The sequence below is a fragment of the Ochotona curzoniae genome, unplaced genomic scaffold, assembly GCF_017591425.1.
Source record: "Ochotona curzoniae isolate NIBS_2020 unplaced genomic scaffold, NIBS_Ocur_1.0 contig_1014, whole genome shotgun sequence".
NCBI lineage: Eukaryota > Metazoa > Chordata > Mammalia > Lagomorpha > Ochotonidae > Ochotona > Ochotona curzoniae.
In genome coordinates, this window is record NW_024464920.1 from 10,988,280 (window position 1) to 11,010,883 (window position 22,604).

General features: G+C 47.3%; 1 protein-coding gene across 2 annotated transcripts in view; it reads right to left on the bottom strand.

Annotated features, from left to right (window-relative positions):
- PLXNC1 (plexin C1) overlaps positions 1-22,604 on the bottom strand; it is a 159,773-nt gene that overhangs the window by 119,482 nt on the left and 17,687 nt on the right. For both annotated transcript variants that reach the window (XM_040980785.1, XM_040980775.1), the window contains exons 2-4: positions 20,781-20,921; positions 6,516-6,650; positions 1,885-1,985 (exon numbers count right to left, since the gene is read on the bottom strand). In XM_040980785.1, coding sequence (XP_040836719.1) covers positions 1,885-1,985; positions 6,516-6,650; positions 20,781-20,921 — 377 coding nt within the window. The remainder of the gene's footprint in view (positions 1-1,884; positions 1,986-6,515; positions 6,651-20,780; positions 20,922-22,604) is intronic.

Sequence of the window (22,604 nt, forward strand, 5' to 3'; positions counted from 1 at the left end):
TTCCTACCCACCCCCCACCACGCTCTCTGGTCCAAAGTCACTGCAGAAAGGAGACCTGAGCTGGGGCCTGGTCCCTCCATTGCCCTCCTGGTGCTAAGCATGCATTCTCTCTGCTGCTGTGTGGGCCCAGACTCAGTCTGTGCACCTGGCCACCTTTACCTTCGAATGCTCAGAGACGGTAACCACCCTCTCTACTCCCTGCTGCAGCATCGACCATTTCCCTTCCTCCACCTGCACAGACACAGCTGCTTCACGCATGTTTAAAAAAGCAAAAAGATACACACCCTCCTTGCATCTGCTATTCCCTGCCTTCCTCAGGGCAGCTCCTCAAAGGAGTCTTTCTTGCCATTTGTCCTCTCTTGAGGCTTAAGCCTCCCTCCAACCGAGGGCCACAGTCACGGCCCCCTGTCATCATTTTCTAAATCCAATGGATCAGTTCCGTTGGCTCCCTTCCTCCTCTGATCTCAAGTGCCACCTGGACTCCACCATCATGCCTGAGTCACACCAGCTGCTAGGGGACCTCTTACGAACTCCAGACCTGAGCTCGTCCACCCAGGGGTCATTGGCTATCCATGGCAATCAAATTACGACCAGCATCACCACCCTTGCTGAACAGACTTCCCACCTTTAGCGCCATAAACACAGCCCAAGGGACGCGATGTCATCCTTCAGGGACCGAAAGGACCACTGCAAGGGCTGCTTGGTGAGTCGGAGAGGATAAAACATTGTTCCTGATCGTTGCATTTCTTAAACTCCGGTCTCGGGCAGGTGACAAGAAGAAAATGATCCTACCCAATTACAATTATTCATGAGAATGTTCACAACCCTGCTTTTCTTTTGTCTGCCAGTCGCTCTGACGGAAGCAGCCCGGTGAGGAAGCAGAGCGCAAGGCGAGAGCAATTACTCCTCTTGCTGTAGCTCCAATTGCGATTTCCTCCATGAACTCTTAATTAATTCCATCCCCATATTTTTGGTTTGCTTCCTGAACCTCCCGCTTCGATGAGATTCCCCGTTTTTTCCTCCATGTATCTTGGCTTCCCACCCCTTCTCTTTCCAGGGTCCCTTTCCATCCTAAACTGCCCCCTGCTTTCACCACGCTGCCCCTGCCTGGCTCTTTCTTCTTTGCCACCTTCGAGAGCTGAAGGCAGCAAACTGACAGACACTGTTAGGGTTTTTTTCCCTTCCTGCCTGAGCAGCAGCCCCGCACGCCTGCTATCCTCCCAGCTTCTACCGAGTGCTGGGTTGCCATGGCAACAGCAGATCCAACCAGGCTGGTCCCAACCACACTAGGAACTGCCACGGAGAGAGCGCTGTTCGTTCCAAGTCGCCCCTGAGCCTAGATGGGTCATGAACACCATCATTCAAGAGCAGACGGGGCAGATTCTGTCCGGAGACTGGACTCCCTCTGGCTCGAAGGGCGCAGCAGGTGACCACAAGGACAAACATAACAAGGCTTCCAGGGAGCTAACAGAATATATGACACGATGAGGGTTCATTTGAAAATTGTCAAACATCCCAATTCTTTTATCTTCTCTGAGGGAGAATCTATTTGACTCTCTGGAGTCTTGGGGAACTTTCTAGAAAGCAAATCTGCCTTGCTCTGACTTCTGCTCCTTAATGCGAGCTTCCCTGCCTGGCCCACTCCCTCCCTCATGGCTTCCAGGCTGCACGAGCCCCTTAATGGCCCCAGGTCCAGCGACTGAGTACCAGGGGACATGGTAAGAAACATCCTGGCGAGTTAATTAGGACTATGTGATGATATTTCCATCCTGGGAGAGATTGGTTCCTCTGGGTCATTGGAACAGATCTTTAAAAGTAGGGTAACAAGTGTTTAGCCGCATGGCGCTTTCCCAGAATGTGAGGGGCAAAGAACTCAGGAAATACCTTTGCAGCGAGAGGCACCAACCACAGTGAGGGTCTCCTCCCACTAAGCACTCCGAGCAGGATTTTCGTTTGCTGCAGTTTGCAACAGGAATTCTCCTCACCTAGAAATAAAGGGAACAGCTCAGAAGGAGTTACAAGCCACACCAGAAAACCAACAGCGCCTTATCTGATGAAGAACACATTATCAACTTGAACTTGGAATGTCTTCGGAAGGGCAGGTCTAAAGTCCTAGGGTAGGAAGTAATTATATGAGAATCCCCTGGGGGAGTTTGTAAAAGTCCATGCAGGGATTGGTGTTGTGGTATAGTAGGATGAACCATTGCTGGTGACACTAGCATCCCAGATTGGAGCATCAGTTGAGAAAGTTCCAACTGTTTCACTTCTTTAAAAATTTTTATTTATTTCTTTGAAAGAAAGAGTTAAAGAGAGAGAGAGAGAGAGATCTTCTAACTACTGGTTCACTTCCCAAATGACTGTAATGGCCAGAACTAAGCCAATCTGAAACCAGGAGTTAGGAGCTTCATCTGGGTCTCCCATGAGGGTGCAAACTCAAGCACTGAGCCAGCTTCCACTACTTTTCCAGCACTATTATCAGGGGGCTGGATCAGATGCAGCCAGGACTCAAACCAGTGTCCGGATGGGATGCCTGAGCTCCAAGTGGTGGCTTAACCAACTATGTCACAAATTTGGCCCTCAACTGTTCCACATCTGATCCAGCACCTTGCTAATGCACCGGGGAGGGCAGCAGAAGATGGCCCAAGTGCTTGGACCACTGCATGCATGAGGGAGACTCAGAAGGAGTCCCATGGCTTTGGCCTGGTCCAACCTTGGATGTTGCTACCATTTGAGGAGTAAATCAGTCAATAAAAGATCACTTTCTCTTTCTTGCTCCCTGTCAGTCTGTATTTCAAATAAATTCAGTAAATCTCTTTTTAAGAAAAAAAAAAAAAGGTAGTCCTTACATTCAACCCTCTGTGCAAGAGTTCTGTGGATTCAACCAAATGTGGATTAAAACTATTCAGGAATAATAACTATATCTCTACTGAACATGCACATTTTTTTTCTTGTATAAATTTCCTAAACAACATAACATAAACCTAAGTTCCATGGCACTTACACTGTATTAAGCATTATAACTAATCATGAGATGACTTACTGAACAGCGAAGGATGTGCGTAGGTTCTGTGGGAACTCGATGCCATTTCCCATAAGGGACACGAGCACACGGACTTTGGTACCTGGGAAGAGTCCTGGTGCCAGCCCCTCGCGGACACAAAGGTATAAGTGCAATTGCACAGCCCTGATGAGGACTCACTCACTAAGTCCTGGAGTGGGGCCTGTCTGTATTGTTAGGGTCTGACTACAGTCAGATTTGCTGATCCATTTCCCTAGGGATCACGATCAGATCACTTGGGTGGCACATGGAGACAGGCAGCGTGTGGTCAGTGGCACCTTGGTGACAGCAAAAGCCTCTGCCTCAGAGGTGTGAGGATGAGGTTGGCATTGGATGTGGAAATGACAGAGCTGGGGATGGGGCAGCTCACTTACTGCCTGCAGCTCCTCGCTCACTCATCCCTCCCCACTGGGGTTGTAGAGAAAAGAAACAGCCCCTGGAGCAGTGTGTTCCAGGTGTCAGGGCAGGCAGCTATGCTGGGCAGAGTGTGGGCATGGACACAGTCGGTCAGAGCTTGGAGCCAGGTCACAGGAGGCAGAGAGAAGCCAAATATTCCATGGTGCATCTCCCATAGGCAAAATCACACAGTTGGGGGGTGGGGGACGAGGAAACATGCGAAATCCGCTGTGCTAGGAAGTTGTGTGTGCACGCTAGAAAGTTAGCGTAACTTCTTAAAAAGGCAATAGATAGGAAGGGTTCTAGAAAGTTCTTTAGGTTCTTGGGTGCTTTCATGAAAGATGTGCCTTTCCATGTCACAGTCCCAGACGCTGCTGAGAGATCCTGCTGGCCAACTATGCAGTCTGTACCTGAAGGAACCCAGAATGTGGATATTTCCCATGTTTTTTAACCCATCTTTTTTAAAAAAGATTTATTTATTTTTTATTAAAAAGGCAGATTTACAGAAAGAAGGCGAAACAGAGAAAAAGAGCTTCTGTCCACTGGTTCATTCCCCAAGTGGCCTCAATGGCCAGAGCTGAGGCAGTCTGAAACCAGGAGCTTCTTCCAGGTCTCCCACATGGGTGCAAGTCCCAAGGCTTTGGGCTGTCCTCAATTGCTTTTCCAGGCCACAAGCAGGGAGCTGGATGGGAAGCAGGGTCACTGGGATTAGAACTGGTGTCCATATGGGATCCCAGTGCGCCTAAGGCAAAAATTCAACTTGGAGCCATCACACTGGGCCCACAACACTTCTTTTTAAGATGGAGGAATTTTTTGTGTCACATGTTTTCATTCTCCGTTCTCAGTGATGATGGTCCAGCCGATATTGTGGGGGTGACTGTGATAAAGTAGAGGTGATTGCACATACTGGCACATACCAATGGCTCAATCAACATTGGTTCCTGCTGCTATTTGAGCGAAGCCTTCCGTGGTCCAGCAAATGTGACATCTTAGGCTAAATAGTTTTCCTAAGCACAAACGCTTCTGAGGGTATTTGAGCAATGTTGATCACCACTCAGGAGGGGTAGAGTAACAAACACTATTCTGGTAGAATATGAGTTTCCAGAACATTTTTTCAAATTTCCTGCTCAATGCATTTAAACGCACAAGCAGAACTATGTAAAAGAGGAGAACACCATAAATACTTCATTGGACTTGCTCTCGAAGAGCACACTGAACTGAGTGTGTCACCTCAGTGCATATATCTCCATGTGATTATTTTTAATGGCCACACACACCATCTGATGGATATCCTGTGGCTGATTAATTTGGCTGTTAACTCCCTCCCCAAGGGTATAGGAAAGGCCTTTCCTTGGTTCTTGCCTCTCTAGGGGTTATATTTGCTGAACCAGAGTCAACTAATGGGCTCTGTAGCAGTAATCCTAATTGAGGAGGGTAGGAAGCACCAGTGCTGGACCCCTAGCAGAATTCTACCTCCACACTTCAAGTTCTGAATGATACCAGAATCCTATACCCTCCAGAAAGTGCAGGCCTATCCACTGCTGGTGGCCTGTACAGTGGCTCCCAGCCTAGAGGCCCAGCTTCCTGGAGCCCAGGAAAGGGGAGTTTGGAGCTATCTTTGCAACATTTAACCCAGTGGGATGGAAAAACACAGAACTGAAGCAAGCCTTCAAGCATCCGGACCTTGAGGCTGGAATTTTATCAGCTCTGAGCGGCTGGCAACGCAGTCACTATGACTGGCAGTTTTGAGATGGCCTTGATAAACACAGCCTGGGAATGGGAACTGTTACTTTATACACTCAAATATGTGATCCCCAGGGAAGAAACATAAAGGCTAAGTGTTTGGATGGTGAAGCATGCTGGCACAGAGATTCTACATGGTGAAGGATGGTGGACAAAGCCACGGCAGAGTGCAAGCCAATGGTCTAAGCCATCTCAAGGTGGTCATTTTGATACAACTTTCCACTAGGCAAAGGACAAGATGGCTTCTGAAGAATGCCACAAGGACACAGTGCTTGTATACTCATTCTGTGACTCAAAACTCAAAGCTCACAAGCACTGTTCTCCTTAGCACTAAGAGATCAATGCAAACTGGTAGTAAGCATGGGGTATCTGCCACATCCATTACGCGATTATTGACGTTTCAATGAATCTTCGCATCTTATATGCTCACACTCTCATGGCTCCACACACCACCAAGCCCAGGAACAGCCTGTCTAGTTTTTACAAATTTGATATTTGACGTTCGGGATCAGGGAAGAGTTGGAGTCCCACTCCTGATCTATGTATATTTCTTCAGGCAAGTAATTTAACCTCTTCAAATCTCAGATTGGTCCTACGTAAAATATGTGTACCTTTATCGTCTATATTAACATAATTCATCAGCACTGGGTTACTACACTTACAAGCACATGTTGCATGTCCACATGTGTGTCTAAGCACACACCTCGAGGCAGCAAGGAAGACCACACAAAGGACAGCACGGCGTCAGCTGGGACCCTGCAAACACTCACTCCCTTTCCTCTCATCTTTGGAAAGATGAAGACAATGCGAAAAGATCCTATGCTTATTTCAGTAAGTAGAAGTGAGAAGAAAAACAAACACAGCCAAATAAATTAAGAGACAGTAGGTGAATGCCATATATTCCTTGCTTGTGAATGTGTACGAGACAGTGGCCCAATATTAACCCCCAAGTCCAAAGTCAGCCCCATTGAGTATATTCATAAATGCATCGAACCGCTCAGTGTCTGCACAATAAATGTGTAAATTCAGTTACTTCGCCGATTATGCATCATTTGCAAAGCACACCCTCCTCAGAAAAACTTGGCACTGGAAATACAGCCAATAATACAATTGTCTAAATAGGTAATATTTCTTGCTTACTTACTGACAGTTGGTGAGATTTTTAATTCCATGTCTGTGAACCGCTGCGGAGCCTCTTGAAGCCTGCAGCTGTGTTTAAACTCAGTAGTTCAAAGTAAAAGCTCCGTTTCCAGATAATGACATCAATTAAACAATTTTGATTCTGAAGTCAGAAGCAATAACCAGGATTGCTACCTACCTCTTTGCCGGCTGTTAGATAGATGTACATGTTCTTCACAGGATCAGGAACCAGCTTGTAGAAAACAGGAGTTTCTTCTTTAATTTCATAGATAACCTCTGGACAATTTGAAGTCAAATTATCACCAAGAACAACCTATTAAAACAGAGAGGGAGAGAGAGATCATTTCTATTACCTGCTTGGAATCACAGGGTAGCCAAGCTTGCCAATCCATCCCAAGCCTCATCTTGTCCTTATTCAGTATATAGACTGACCAAGGGACCACGTTCCTTAATCATCCTCTCATCCTATTAGTCCTTGATAAGGCTAATGACAACAGCACAGAATCAGGGCTTTTGGAGCAGGCAAAGTTACCCAAATCCAACGCACACAAAAGCCAATCTTGGGGTGGACATCTACTACAGCAGCTTAAGTTGCTGCCTGGGATGCCTGCTTCATGTGCACAGGGAGTGCTACTGTGAGATCTGGTACTTCACTTCTGATCCAGCTTCCTGTCAATGTGCAGGGAAGTAGAAGATGATGACTCAAGTACCCTAGATCTCTGCCACCTACTGGATGGAGTCCTAGGCTTATTGCTTTGGCTTGGCCCAGCCCTAACTACTGCAGGCATTTGGAGAGTAAACCAGCAGGGGAAGATCTTCTATCTCTGTATCTACCTTTTAAATAAAGTGAACATAAATTACTTAGCCAGAAGAGACAGCTTTGTTAATACTATGCCAAGAGTGACCTGGATGTTGCTCCCAACATAAATCTGCACAAATTTCTCTAGTTTTCCTACAAGGTTTGACCTAACTGTGCCTTTTAAAATAACGCAAACAACTTACAGAAATAAACAAGCAGGCATTTGCTTACATATGAGCAAGTATGATCAATACCGAGTGACTTTCGAGACCTAACATATCTGACTTTTTACTTATCTTCAGTCCATGAGTATCTACTAACTTTCATCACGTACCAGGTACTGTTTCAGGTATTTGAAAAGTACCAATAAACAAAACTGGGTGGCAGGGAGTATGGGGCAGGGTGAAGTGGGGCAGGAACTCAGCCCTTGTAGAACTTACATTCATGTGTGTGTGTGTGTGTGTGTGTGTGTGCGAGTATGAGTGTGTGCACATGTGTGACAGGCAATAAAAAGAGTGAACCACAGAAAACACCAGAACGTGCTGAGTACAATCGATCAAAGTAAAGCAAGGTAACAAGGTGGTGACTGCATGGTGAAGACAGGCCTCATTGGAAGGTGACATGATTTAGAAACTTACAGGAGGCATTTAGGTACCTGAACTGGACATAGTCTTCAGAGAGGCCCTGCTGGTGCAAAGGCCTTTAGGAAGCCGGTGTGAACAGAGCAGAGCGAGATGGGGAAAGGGCAGTGAGATTCTACGGGAAGGATAAAACAGGGTCTGGTTGGCTGGTGCAAAAGAATCACCATTGACTCCAAATGAGAGAGGAGGGCCCATTGAGTAAAAATGATGGGAAGGCAGAGATGGTAGCATGGGTGTGACGCCTGGCAAGACAGTGTGGCCATAATCTGGGAACAACACAAGGCTGGCTTGGCCTTCCGCTCACTTCCTGTGCATGCACGCACACACACACACATACACACACACACACACACACACACACACACACACACACACAAACACACCCTACTACCACCACCAAGTAGTACCTGTATGACTTCAAACTAGGAACTTACTTCAACCTTCTTGGGCCTTAACTTCCTGATCTCTAACAGGAGGACTGCATGGGAGACCTGGTTTGGGATCCTGGCTGCTGGTTTCAGCCCCCAGTGAAAAACCACAGCAGGTGTCTAGGAATTGAACCAGAGAGTAGGAGTTCTGTCTCTCTCTCTCTCTCCAACAAGTAAAATGGAATTTAATTTTAAAATATTCAGAAAACCTGCACCTGTTACTGAGCCTGTATGGTTCTTGGAAACAACTGAGTAGAGCCAAGAATGCCTTCCTTCTATTCCCGTTTCGTAAGAATCAAACAAGAATTATGAAAGTGCCTCAGCACAGAACCGACCCTCGGAGGATGACAATCCATACTGCCGGCTCTTTTCAGGCAGCAGCCATGTCTTCATCATCTTTGATTCCTTCTCTTGACCCAACACAACACCTTGAAGTGTTCACTGGCTTGAACACATCCAGATAGATGATCTATATTCTCATCTCGACTACCATGGACATCAGTTACATGAGCCCGCAAAGAAAAACCAGCACCTGTGAGTCTTTTCAGACCATCTGCTTTCATGTATCTACTGATCAATAATATGCCCGTACCCATGTTTCCTGACAGTAATCAGATATTTGCTGTTGAACTAAAGCTCCCTGGCAGTTTGGCACAGAGGGTTTTTCTCCCCCCACCCCCCAAACATCTGGATTCTGGGCCTGAGTCTGGTTTTGCCCTATGAGGCTCTTCCATCATCTGCTGGGCTCACTCAGGGGCCCTGAATTGAGCATCAAATTCATCACAAAGCTGCAAAAGTCATCTTACTAACCAGCTGCATCACAAACCATCATTGTAAACACAAGGAGTTAAGTCCCAAGACAGACAGCAACAGTCTGTGCCCCCCTTTTGTGTTGCTGCTGCTACTGTTTAATTATTTGAATGTCAGATTTCCAGAGTATGAGATTTTCCATCTGCTAGCTCACTCCCCAAATGGCCACAACGGCAGCATTGGGTCAGTCCAAAGTCAGGAGTCACGAACCTCCCATGCGGGTGCAGGGGCCCAAGCACTTCAGCCATCTTCCACTGCTCCTTGCACATTAGCAAGGAGCTAGAGCAGCAGTGGAGCAGCAGGAATATGACCCATGACTATATGGGATGCCAGTGTTGCAACTAGCAGCTTAACCTGCCCCAAGTGCCAGCCCCTCTTTGTATGATAACTATAGCTACACCATGCAACATGGCAGCCTCTAGCCACATTTGGCTACTTAAGTTTAAATTAAACTCAAAATTCAGTTCCTCTATCACAGTAGCTACACTGCAGGTGTTCACTGGCCACAGCTATAGACATAGAGCACGTCCATCATCACAGAAAGTTCTAGAGGACAGGGCTGCCCTATGGAAACCTGACTGGAGGGTACCATGAGGCAAGGCACTGACCAAGGTGTGGGCTTGCCGGATCTGAGTCACTGCTTTGTCAATCAGCTGTGGCTCACACAGCTCACGGGCTCTTGAAAGTGGTATATGGAAAAGAGGAACAGAAAGTGGACTTAAAATACAAGCTTGATGGATGCTGCTGCCCAGGGGGGTCACTTCTGGAACTTCGCCAGCACTGCTTAGGATGTATTCGCACCAATAGAGTTGAACCTGAACCTAACTAATTCATTAGTGCGAACTGCCACGTGGCAGGTGGAAGAAGCAGAGTAGCGCCACAGGTTGAATGATACCATAAGGAAGCAAAAAGCCAAATCCATCATGCGATACAAAGGATGCGGTTTTTAAGAGTCCCTGGCAGAGAAAAGCAAGGAGTTTGCTCTAAGGGACAGAGAACAGCCCACTGTGGTCTGAGGGCTCTGTTTTATTTGGAGAAAATCATTTTACAAACATGTTTGCGTCAATAGGGAGAAAATGTAGCTAAAGGGACGAACTAGGGACTAACTAATTAAGGACTGACTTAACTTTTGTTGGATGTGATAATGGCATTACGATTACAGGCACTATGATTTTAAGACCACTGTCTTTTGAGAGATGCAAAATGGACAGCACTGAGGGAAAATGACACAGTATCTGGGATTTGCTTGAAAATAAGGAAGTTGATCCAAACAGAATCAAAACAAAACCCCGACCAGTGTTCACTGTCAGTCAATTAGCTCTCATGGGTGTCTTACTCTATTCCCTGGCACCACTGACTTACCAACTTCCAACTTGGAGATGGGACACCAGCATTCTCTCAGAAGTCTAAATTAGGGCACAGAAGCACTTTCCTCCCTAACTCACGAATGTGGACCAAGGGCCAGGTTTTATCAGGTCCCTGAACAAGCTACTCCATGTGGCCTGCGCTACAGGTTGCCTTGCTAACTACAGATGCTGTGTATGAAATTGACACTTCATCGATGGTGCATTTGAATCTCTCTGGAAGACAACCTAGGACTTTCTATCAAAAGAGCAAAACTCATACACAGCCCTGGACCCTGTAGCCCACCGTGTACATACAAATGTCATACCTGCATAGGCACTGTGGCACCCTGTGTGACTAACAAAAGACTATAGCTTCCTAAAGGCCCAACGATGGGGGACTGCTCAGACTATAAAAGAAACAATGGGCAACAAAGTAATGTAAAAGTTCCTGCAATCTTACATGTTATTTTTAACATGTTAAAAAGGTACTCGTGTACTCCTCTGGCAGGACACAGACCCAGCAGGTAAACGCAAGAAACATGATAGGAAACAGCCCAGAAAAGGCCATGGAAACCTACCCACTGGCATACAGTTGGCAGACGTGGGGGCAAGACCAGGCTGAATCTGTCCACATCATCCACTGGCAAATCCAGGCACCAGTGTGGGTCGACCCAGGGTCGGTCGCAACAAAGACTAGTGCACATTATGGAATGCCGAGGTGAGGTTGCCTGTACCAGAAGGGACCGCAGCGCCCAACCAGCCTGAGAACAAGCAAGGAAGTGGGCAGAGCTGGCAGGGGAATAAGGGAGGGTTCCTTTGCTGGACAGCTACTTCCGCAGGAGAGCATGGGCTGGGATGGGGGCAGACCAGACTAGGCAGAGCTACCACACCTGTGCGCCTCATGTGGACTAGATCAGGGAAAAGCCAGGCTGGGCGGATTATTCCTACTGGTGCAAACAAAATTAAAGTGGGCGAGGTTTGTTTGGGCAGCATCAACTGGAATCTGGGAGTGGGAGAGGCCTGGGAGGGAAATAGTGGGCTCATCCCTCTTGGGTTACCACTTCCACGGGAGGACATAAAACTAAGACAGCGGCTGGGGTGGAATGGGATGTGGGACAGACTGGATTACTGCTACACTTACTGGCAAACCAGGGTAGGGGGTGGGCCTGGTTGGGGTTATTGTGGGTCGCTCCAACCTAGGCTACAGCTCCCGCTGGTTTATGTGAGGGCCAAGTATGTGCTGGGCAGAACCAGACTGGACTGCAACACCCATTGGCTCCAGTGGAAGACGGGAGTGAAAACAGAACCAACCCAGGAATTGCAACCACCAGCTGATTGGAGCGATGGACGGTGCCAGGCCCTGTACTTGTTAGCACATACAAGAAGTTTCTTTGGAGATCTTCCTAATCTAAATGCTGGACTCAGAACCATAACAAAGAAAAGAGAGAAGACAGAACGGGTCAACCAACCATCTAAGCTATGATGGACTATGTCAATCAGTGGATTTTTCAAAGACCTCATTGTGCTTGGAGCGGCAAGATTGACAGCGATTCATAACTGTTGCAATATCAAAACCACTTGAGCAAGAACCTCAGAGCATGCCCTACATGCGGGACTTGGGGAGGGTGGGAAATTGGGTGGGCCTTCTCCCTTAATACCCCCCTTTTAAACATGAAGGTAACAATATGGAAAACATATTAGTATTATCCACTTTCCTGTAGCCCTTGAACCTTCTTACCCTAATTAACTATGTAAAGAATGTCAAAATAAAATTTATTAAAAAAAAAAAAAAAAGGTACTCGTGTTGTTTAGCAATGCAAATACTAGTTTACATGTAAGTTTGCAACATTCTACATGGAGGATCAAGGAAGTAGATGAACATTCTCTCCGTCTGCATGTGAACCTAGACACATTGGGAGAGCCTCCCTGGCTGCCATCCCTGGCTGCCTTGCAAGGCAGCAATAGGTGACTTTACATGCATCCTCTTCTACCTTTTGAACAGTTCAAAGTGGAAGGTGCCTGAGGATGGATGGCTCAGGCTGTTTTTGCTAAGCCAGATTATGCCAGAAATGATCTCCATAACCCTTAATGCAGGACAAGAACACCCAGGGGCGGGGCCCGTTTCCACACTCCTCCACTTCCTATCACTAACACCCTCTTTCCACCTCACCCCAGCTGGGCCAGGGACACCCACGGAGCACTGGGACCTTCTAACTACAAAACCCATGCAAACATCAATAGAACAGAAAGCTGCTAAGAGGGGACCATGGGAGGCCTTTCTTTCTCTGGCTTTGCTGGGCAGCCTCGGAAAATGAACATGATCTGTGCAATGATGTAGCGAGAAACAGTGAGTCACAGAAACCCAAAATGGGTTGAATTTTGCATGAGAGAAACCTTGTCCAATTTTCTCTCTCACTCACTCGCATACACACACACACACACACACACACACACACACGTGCACGCGCACTCCTTATGCACAGTACGGATTTTCATTTGTCATGACCTCAATCGGCAATCACTAGGAACCTCCTCCAGGGACTCCTTCATCCTTTAAGCCTGAGACATCACTGCCTCTCAGAAGTCCTCCCTGATTGCCTACGTGTCGTGACTGCCCCATGCCACCCTCTGCCCACCACTCTGTTCCCAGCAGTTGATATGCAAGGTGGCCTCATCACTGATCCATCTCAGCTCATTTTTTTGCATTTTTCTTCTTTCGGACAGCAAGAGCGGGCGTCTGCTTTGTTCACGTTTGCATATTCAGCACCCAGAACTGTGCCAAAAAATATTTAGTGCTCGATAAATATTTATTGAAGGAAAAACTATTAGCATGGAAGAGTTCATAGGACTCTTCAGATTCTTCTGGCTGAAACCTGTGTAGAAAACACATTTTCTCCGATGGAGGATTTCAGTTTGTGTCAACATTTTGCTTCTGTTGACATCTTCTGGAAGCTTCATGGTAGGCTACCAGTCCTGGGATTTTTTTTGCTACACAAAATAATCTCCCAAAGGCACAGCTAAATTTAACCGAGTTGGATACTTGTACAACAGAGAGTTGAGGTACGGTTCAATGCCACCCACAAGAAGGACGCCATGGTGAGGAAGACAAAATAGAAAATTTTAACAGAGGACTTTTGGGTTTTGGGTGGTTTTTTTTTTTTTACCATGAGATGGAAAAGTCATGGGTATTCAAAAAAAGCTAGGATATTTGATGCCACACTTCTTTTCCTATGCCTCATTCTGTGGAAGCTAACAAGTCGAAGGGCAAACAAGCCAATTCTCTCATTTATTTGTTTTGTTCTATAAACAGTTTCCAACAAACACTGTGAAGGAGGCTGAAACCGCATGTGCGCATGTGCACACAGACACACAGAACACAAGATAATTATCTAATAGCATTCAATGTGCCTCACTAGTTAGCAGTAATAAAGATGAAATATAAAGATTAAAGCAAATTTCCCTTTTGTTTCCAATCGCCGTATTTCAATGGAAGTAACAGGAGAAGCGCGTGGCATGGAGCAGAGGCGCTAGGTGTGTGCAATGCAGGCAGCTACAGTTCCAAATCAGGAGACTCTTACGAACCCACAAACGGGAACAAATGGGGGTGTGAACCTGACATAGGTTTTACACGACATTCTTTTTGTTTTCTTTCTAATTCTTCTTCATCTCGTTACTTGAGAGCTCTCATTTACTGCTTCACTCCGCAGCTGCCCACGGCAGGCAGCCGAGTGGGGCCAGCAAGTGGGAACTCAATCCAGGTCTCTCATGTGGGTGGCAGAGGCCCAATTTCATGAGCCACGAGCGGCTCTTTCCCAGCGGTGCAGTCATGGGAAGCTAGAATTGGGAGCAGAACTGAGACCTTGAACCCAGAAACACTGACATGGGGTGGGGTGTCCCAAATGCTCAAGCTGGGCCAAACCAACCAGCGTCCAGATGCCCGCCCTCCACAGTGCTCTCAAAAACCAACCGAGGAACTCATTCCCAAGTGGCACATGGCTGCTACTTTCCTTTTCTAGTCTATTACTGCCTACTTAACCATCCTCAGCATCACCATCTTCTGGCCCCAGGTCCTATCTTGGGCTCCCCGAAGCCTCCTTTTGTCTTTGTTATTTATTTATTTGAGGAACACAGAGAGAATGCACATGTGCAGCTAACTCTCCAAATGCCAGCAAGCGCTGTGGCTGGACTAGGAGCCAGGAACTCAACCCAGGTTTCCTAGAGGGTGGCAAGGACCCAATTATCCCACCAACAGCTGCTGTCTTCCAGGGGCTGCATGAACAGGAAGCAGGAGCTGGGTATTGAACCCAGGCACTCTCATGTGGAACACAGGTGTTCCTAACCGATCTCTTAAATCCTAGACCATACGCCTTCCCTTTTTCCCTATTTGAACATTCTCTGAAAGTATAAATAGAGCTCATCCTTATAAAAGAGTTTAAATTTTTTTTCTCTGATGTTCACTCAAAGCTTTCCTAAGCAGTCAGGGCTGACTCTTCAGGTGTTACACAGTTTGACTCTGGTTTGAGTGAAGGAAGAACCTTCTGGCACTGTTATAATTTTATTCCATAGTCAGGATCAAGGCAATCCATTCTTGGGAGCGGAGTTTTGAGAGCCACGTGAATTGTCAGTTCTGTTGGTCCCATGAGAAGTAGCTCTAGGCCAGCTACAGGGATGAGGCATGATACAATTCAGTCCCAGGGATGTTAAAGAACCCAACACTTGCTCCCTGTCACTCAAGCCACCCCAAAAAAATCAACTTGAGGGGCCAGCATTGCAAAGTGGTGGGTTAAGCTGCACTCCATGATGCTGGCATCCCATATGGATGCCAGTGCCTGTCCCAGCTGCTCCACTTCTGATCCAGATGGCCCATGTGTTTGAGCCCCTACAGCCATGTAAGAGACCTGAAGGAAACTCCTCACTACTGGCGAGGACCTGGTTATTGCAGCCCTGTGGGGAGTGGGCCAACAGATGGGAGCATTTTTTTCTCTCTCTCTGTAACTCTCTCAAACCAATAAATCTTAAAAATGAACAAACAAAAAACCTAATAAGCTTGAAAGCAAAATTCCCTTCTTTTCTCAAAAGCAGCCCACTGGGGTAAAAAGCTGAGAGCCCCCCAAGGGGAATCCAGAGGTTCCCAAGAGACACTAGTAACCACCAGCTTAGCACTTGGCAGGGTTACCAGTAGACTGTCACCAAACAGGACAAACACTGATCACACAAGACAGGACCTTTGTCGTGAATCCTGAACCCCCGCATCTGACACCAACCCAGAAACCTTAAGTCCTAGAGGAAGTCATGAAAACTAGTCCCATGAACTCCTCCAAGCCCTGGAGACTGAATCTAAGCTGTGAAGACAAGGCAGCTGATGGATAAATGCTTGGGCTCTGGGGACAGATTGCTCCAATTCAAATCACTTTGAGAAGCCATCTAGCCTTCCTAAGCCTTGGGGCTTTTTTGTTTATTCGGTGGGGATGGCTGCAGCAGTGACGGGTAAGGATTAAATGAGCTAACCTGCGCCGATGCCGGTTCTAACAGTTGGCACGGAGTGAGAGCTCGGAAAAGTCACTAGAATGATTCATCGTCCACTGCCTTCTTACCTTTTATGCTTACAAGGAAGGTTAATGGGCATGTATAAAGTCACCAATTTCAAATTTCATGCATATTCTGTTATTACTGGTTTTTACCACCTTTAGAAAAGCTCAAAATATTCTGTTCTGCCCTTGAAATCAGGACAATTTTCCATGTGTCACAGAGTCAGCTCAGAGGAATCCACACCAAACCCGTGGCTGTACCACAACCTGGCGACAGATACAGGCGTGCTTCTAGAAAATGCGGGCAGTGAGCAACATGTGCAGAATGAATTCCCCAACCCTGAGTTCAGTATGGCCATGCTTTTCGTCTGTTCTCTGTGGAGACTCTGACAACTGAAGAAATTATTGCATGCAATCGTGCAGAAAGGAAGTTAAATGGGGAAATAAAAGGGCGGGGGTGGAGGGTGCCTGGCTACAGCTCAGCCCAAGACCATGAGGCCTGCACATCTGTAAAATGAAGGGCAGACTGGACATTCTCCAAGGACCTGTTGAACTCTAAATTCTTTCCATTTTTCTGAAATCTTATAAAGGGATGAGGACACAGAGGCAGGAGAAAGCGGGCAATAAAAGTATTAGTGCTGAGTCTTCATTGTTAGTCACGCTTCTCTCTGCAATCTTGCCTTTGGAGATGGGGCCATCTCTTTCAGAAGAAGTGTATCTACCGCAAAACTCCGAAAGCGATCCCCTATCTTGGTTTAAGTTCAAACTAATGTTTCTACACAGCAGAATTTGACCCAGCTATCAAAAAATACCGTTTTCAAAAGGTTCGCACTAACATTTTCACATAAGCCTCTTCCCTCATTAACTGAAGGAAAGAAAGATGCAAAAGTGGGTAAAGTCTGACCTCAACTATGTAAAAAACAAGGATCTAAAATGCTGACGCCGGCCGCCTCTACTCAAGGCAATGAGGAGTCATTTTTTTTTCCTTGCCTTTCTCATAACCACTGCTACACTGCAACTTTCTCCAGGAGCAGAAACGACTTTCCCAATAAGGAAAAAATATTTCCATGCATGAAGTTTGAAATGACCTCAAATTATATTAAAACTCTGTGAGGGGTCCAGAGGGCTCAGCAGGCAGATTTCTGTTGGTGCGGGTGGCAGTTTCCTGCCTCTCTGCCAGCCTGGCGCAGATCATGGTGCCCGGCAGGCAACACCACTGACCGGATCACTTGGAAACTGATGAGTCAGGCTCCCGGTGATCCAAACCCTCTTTCTCTTCCTCCTCCCACCGTCTGCCTGCCTTGGGCCGGGTTTTGTTTTGGCATCATTAGTAGTGCCAGGCTGCAGCTTAAGAAGTCAAGCTTGTGTCTATCAACGCCCAGTTTGGTTTTTTTTTTTTTTCCCTCCTCCCTAACAGTTCTGGTGACAAATCTAGCAAGGTGGATGCTCCAAGCTTCTGCCTAAAAGGATTTGGGGATTATCCAGTGGCTACCCAAGCACCAGCCCAGCCCTGGGACTTTAGATCCCTGGATAATTTCAGGGGCTGGAACCCAGAATTTGCATACAGGATACAGGAGGGAGTCTTGGAAATTGCTGAGCAGTCCTAGGGAGGCTGGGGCAGGGAGGGATGGGGGGCGGGGTGCAAGTCAGGTCACATTCATTCCCCACCATGACCTTCTCCAGGAAGGTACTTTCCTGGGGGCAGCTCTGCTTAGGGTCGTTAATTCTGAAGATGTTACTGTGCCAGATGGCTTGTCTCCTTCTCGTCTAATTCTTCCCTGAGCCTCCAGGGACTCCCAGAATCCTCCTGAATGGGTAACCCAGGCCCTAGGCCAGCAGATGCAAAGTGGATGTTGCGAGAGAGTGGGTTATGAACATGCTTTCTGAATCTGCTCCATGTTCAAACCCCTGCTCTATCCTTGCATGTCCACAACCGAAGCACTCTATTTCTGTTTGGGTCTTGACCTCCCTCACCTGTAAAATGGGTCTAGCAGACCTACCTCCCAGGGGCATGGAGAGAACAGAATTCATTTTAGGAACTGTCAGGCGACTTGAAGTCACAACACAAACAGAAAGCCAGCCTACCCCATCAGTCAGTCAACCCCATTCACATGAGGCTTTGCACCCAGTTTCTGAAAGGGGACACCCCACCCAACAGATAGCACGGTAAGAAAAGATGTCTGCCAGCAACCCCTGCTCTGTTCAGCAGCATGGAGAACCGGTCAACTGTGCCTGGGCAGAAACCAGGCCACCATTTGGGAGGAGCTATTTCTAACCAAGTGTTCCTTCACCCCCACTTCACCATGTCACAGATTGGCTAGCTTCACTTGGGAGAACTAGTACTCTTGTCAAAACACTCCTCGAAAATATCCCAAACAGGAAGAACTCATCGGTGAGGAGGCCCAGGAAGGAAGGAAGGACGAGACCTGTCCCACCAGGCTACCGGGTCCCGCCCCGCCTGGCCAGCTCAGTGCAGGCCCAAACATTATTCTGTGTGCACCATGCTGCTGGGCGTTGGCCGCACCCCAGGAACTGAAGTGAATACAACGGAAAGATGTTCAATGTATACTGGAAAAGAATTTGTACACAAACAAACTCCCTCCCATATGTTATTGGGCTTCCTCCAAAGGAAACAGATTAAATCAAGTGCCTACCAGGCACTCGGCTCCACATCAGGCTGCGGGAACACACAGCCCCCTTCTTGGGAATGCCAAGCTAAGGAAGGCAAGACAAACCACTGGGGTGGAGCAAGAACAAGCCGAAAGAGATGACGCCGATCAGCGCATCGGGAACTGAAGGCAGGAGATCACCCCGCATGGAGCCATCCACAAAGACCAAGTGGGTTTGGGCTGAGCCCAAAGCTCCCACAGCAGGCTCCTTCACATCACGGAGAAGAAAGGAGTAAAGCATTCCAGCCTGGCGAATGTAGAAGCAGGATGCTGGCAGGCTCATCTGGAGCAAGAGGCAGGGAATGGGCAAGCAGGATTAAGCATGCAGAAGCGATAAGCAGAGAGCTGCAGAAGGGGCAAGGGGCTTCCTAGCTCATCTAGGATAATCTCACTTTATAGCTGTAGTCACGGTTCAGAGAGGTGTCCCCCTAAAGTCACACAGCCACCTGTCAAGGGGAGATGAGCTGGGAAAACAAGCCTCTCAGGATTTGTTTAAGAATCTCAGCTGAGGGCTGGGTATCGTGGTACAGCACATTAGGATGCTGCCAGGAACATGTTCCCATGACTGAGAGCTGATTCTCAAGCCCTTAGCTACTCTGCCTGCAATCCAGCTTCCTGCAAGCACACCTAGGTGGGCAGCAAATGATGGCCCTGGCCCGTGGGCCCCTACCTCACAAGTGGGAGATCTAGATGGAGTTTCAGGTTGCTGGTCTTGGTCTGGCCCAGCATTTGAGGAGTAAAACCAGTGAAGAGAACCCCTGCCTGTCTTTCCTTCTCTCTCTCTGTCACTCTGCCTTTCAAATAAACAAACAAGTCCTAAAAAACAGAGAGAATCTCAAGGAACTGCAGAAAGGGGGACAAAAAGTGGCAGATATAGCACAGTCCCAGCCATGAACACTGCTGGAGACCCCAGGAGGTGGCCAATCAGTGCTTGCTGGGGACGTGGACACGATACAATGACCACTGGATCATTTTCAGACAGGTCATCTGGTGAGTCTGAATTTATTTTCTCCTCTGTCCCACTGCCCCTTCCAAAATGCATTAAAAAAAAAAAATCTCCACTAGCCCAGCCTGGCTCCATGAGGTGGGAAAGAAAAATAGGCTGAGGTCTTCATTAGGAGTTAGGTAAAAGGATTTCAGATTGAACCTCTCTGGGATATATGTGGGTACAAAGTGCAGAAAACACTCGCTCCCTGGGGGCCAGGTGGACTGCAGTGAGGAACACCTGTTTTTTCACCTCCCTGAGCCCCAGAATCACTCCTCCCTTTGACTGTGTGAGAAATCAGGTGCTTGGTATGGTCCCATTATGAAGGAAAGAGAATTTAAAAATCAATGTGTCAGGAAGGTGAGTCAGGGCTGGAATAAGGGCCAGACCCTTTCTCCCCTATCCCTATTCCAGGCAGCTATGAGAAAAGAAGCAAAGCTAAGTGGTAGCCTCTTAGGAAGCAGTGTGGCTGGTGCCTCACTCACAGCTGGGCCAGGAGCAAGCAGCTTTATTATAGCCAAATCACCAGAATTTCTTCCAGGGCCCTCTGGGGGTCACATAGGAATTCACAAAGCCACTGGTACAGTCTTGTCTACAAGAGTGCTTTCAAAAGTCTGTATTAAATGGAATTAAAAGATGCGTCTGTGTTGGTGCTAAAGACTTGAAACCGATTCACACAGAAAGTTCTTTAAAAAGTTTATGGAAAGGGCTGGCACTATAGTACAACAGGTCAAGTTGCCACCTGTGTGCAAAGCTGGCATCCCAAAAGGGCGCTGGTTTGTGTCCCAATGGCTCTACTTGCAATCCTGCTTTCTACTAATAGCCTAAGAAAACAACAGAGGATGGTCCAAGTGCTTGGACCCCTACTACCTATTGGGAGACCTGGATGGAGTGCCAGACTCCTGGCTTTGCCTGACCCAGCCCAGCCCAGCTCAGGTCATTGTGGCTATTTGGGAAGTAAAATAGTAGCTCACTGAACTCTTTCTCCCATTCTCTCAGTAACTCTGCCTTTAAAATGATTTTTTTTCTAAATTCATTGAAACCACATTTTGTGGGGAAAAAATCATATATTGATCTCCAACTTTTTGCACCAACACATATAGGCCTTTCAATTCCAGGATGCATGAACTTTCTGAAACCGCCTCATGTGACCTAAGGAGCATGGCAGATAAATAAACAAAAGCCACAAATGGGACACCGTTCAAATAGGCGTTTGAAGAAGGCACGGAAAACCAACCTTAAGTAACTGGCCGTCTCCGGTCCCCAGGAATACCACCGTCCTGTTCATCACCACGGTGCCGTACACGGAGGTGAGGTCGGAGTGGATCAGGGTGGCCGAGGCAATGGGCTGCACTCTTTCCGGTTGATCTTCTTTTTTCTGTACATGCACACAAACATACAAGTCAGAAACCATTTTTAAGGGCCATCCTTCATGCCTTCCCTGGAGGGTACTCAAACCCATCTCCTTAGAAAAGATACCCCGGAGGGCCGTTCTTCACCACCTTTCCTGCAAACCCCTCTTGCACATGTGATCCAGGCGAAGCCACTTGCCTACCCTGTACTGACACAGATCAACTGCCAGCAGGGAGCTAGCCATCCATTTCACACTGTCCCAGCTGAGAGAGGCATCCCGGTCCTACCTCCTTGCCCACAGGGAGGGAGCCCACTGCGGAACTGGGAAGGGGACTTGGATTTGGCTCTTTCAGTAGGATGCTTGCCTGAACTCATTTCAGCAATACTGGCTTCTGGGAGGGTCAACACAAACATTTCCAGGATAGGAACAGGCAGGATCCTCCGCGGTAGCAAGGCAGAGAGGGGGACATTCCGAATTTACACAGAGGGTGCCACGTGATGCCCAAAGACAGGGGAACCAAAGGCACATGGTTAAGAGCCAAAGCCACGATCACGGACGGAGGGTATCATAAAGCCACAGAGCTAAAAGGGGAAGGCAACAGCACGGCTGGACCCGACGCGGATGCTGTTGTGTTTGCTTTGTTTTGTTTGAGGAGGAAATAAAAACTTCCCAACTCCAAAGCACTGAAATGCTCCCAGGCTCTGAGCGTGTGCAGTCACACCTGCTCCTGAGCGTCAACCAAAGCCCCTCTTGGAGCTCGAAGCAGAGATGTGGTCGACAGAACCTCTTTTCCCCTTTTTGTTTCCCAGAATGAAGTCCCCCTAGGTGCTTCCTGCCTCTAACGACAGGAAGCAGAGTCTGTGACACACACCTGGAGAAGAAACGGAGCTGTGGCTTCCAAACACACTGCGATAGCACACTTTATCTGCCAGGGCTCCCTTCCCAACATCACTTGGGATCGCAAAGGCACACCTCCCTTTCAGCCAATGGCAGAGCCAGCCAAGTTCAACCTAGCACCTCCCAAAACGGGCTGGGGGAGGCTAAGACTTATTATCTTCATTATGTTATTGCCAACAGTGTTTATGTCTTTAAATTTATGTCTTATTAAAATATTTATTATTTTTAAACCCACCAAATTTCATTGACATCTAAACTAAATGGATTCATGGTTTAAATTGATTTCTGTAGCTTTAAAGTGCCACCTAGATTTTTTTTTTTTTGTGGACATTACACTGCATGAAAGAAGATAAGCCAGCATGGATGCTTCCAGGGCCCCATCATTTTTCAAGGAAAAGATGTCATCAACTAAGAGAAAAGAACTTCTCTGCGTAAGACATTCTACAGAGAACTCAGTGTAGCAAGATTGCTGGAAAGCCTCTCAGAGATGTGCCCCCACCCTCACCCCCTGCCCCCTGTTAAAAGACAGCACTTCTCAGGCAGCCAGGGAAGAGGGAAGGTATCCTGTTCAAATGGGAGTTAAGTGGCAGGAAAAATTCTCCATGAGTCTGAGGACTGGAACAACAAATCACTCTTGGGATAAGGAAGCCATGTGACCACAAGCAGAAAAAAAAAAGAGAAATTGGATGACCTTTAAATTAAATGAATGAATAAATAAATCATAAATAAAAGCATGCTACATTTCTTGCTTTAAAATAAAGCCTCAGTTTTTCAAACACAAAATCGGCCAACCATGCCTATTATGTTCAT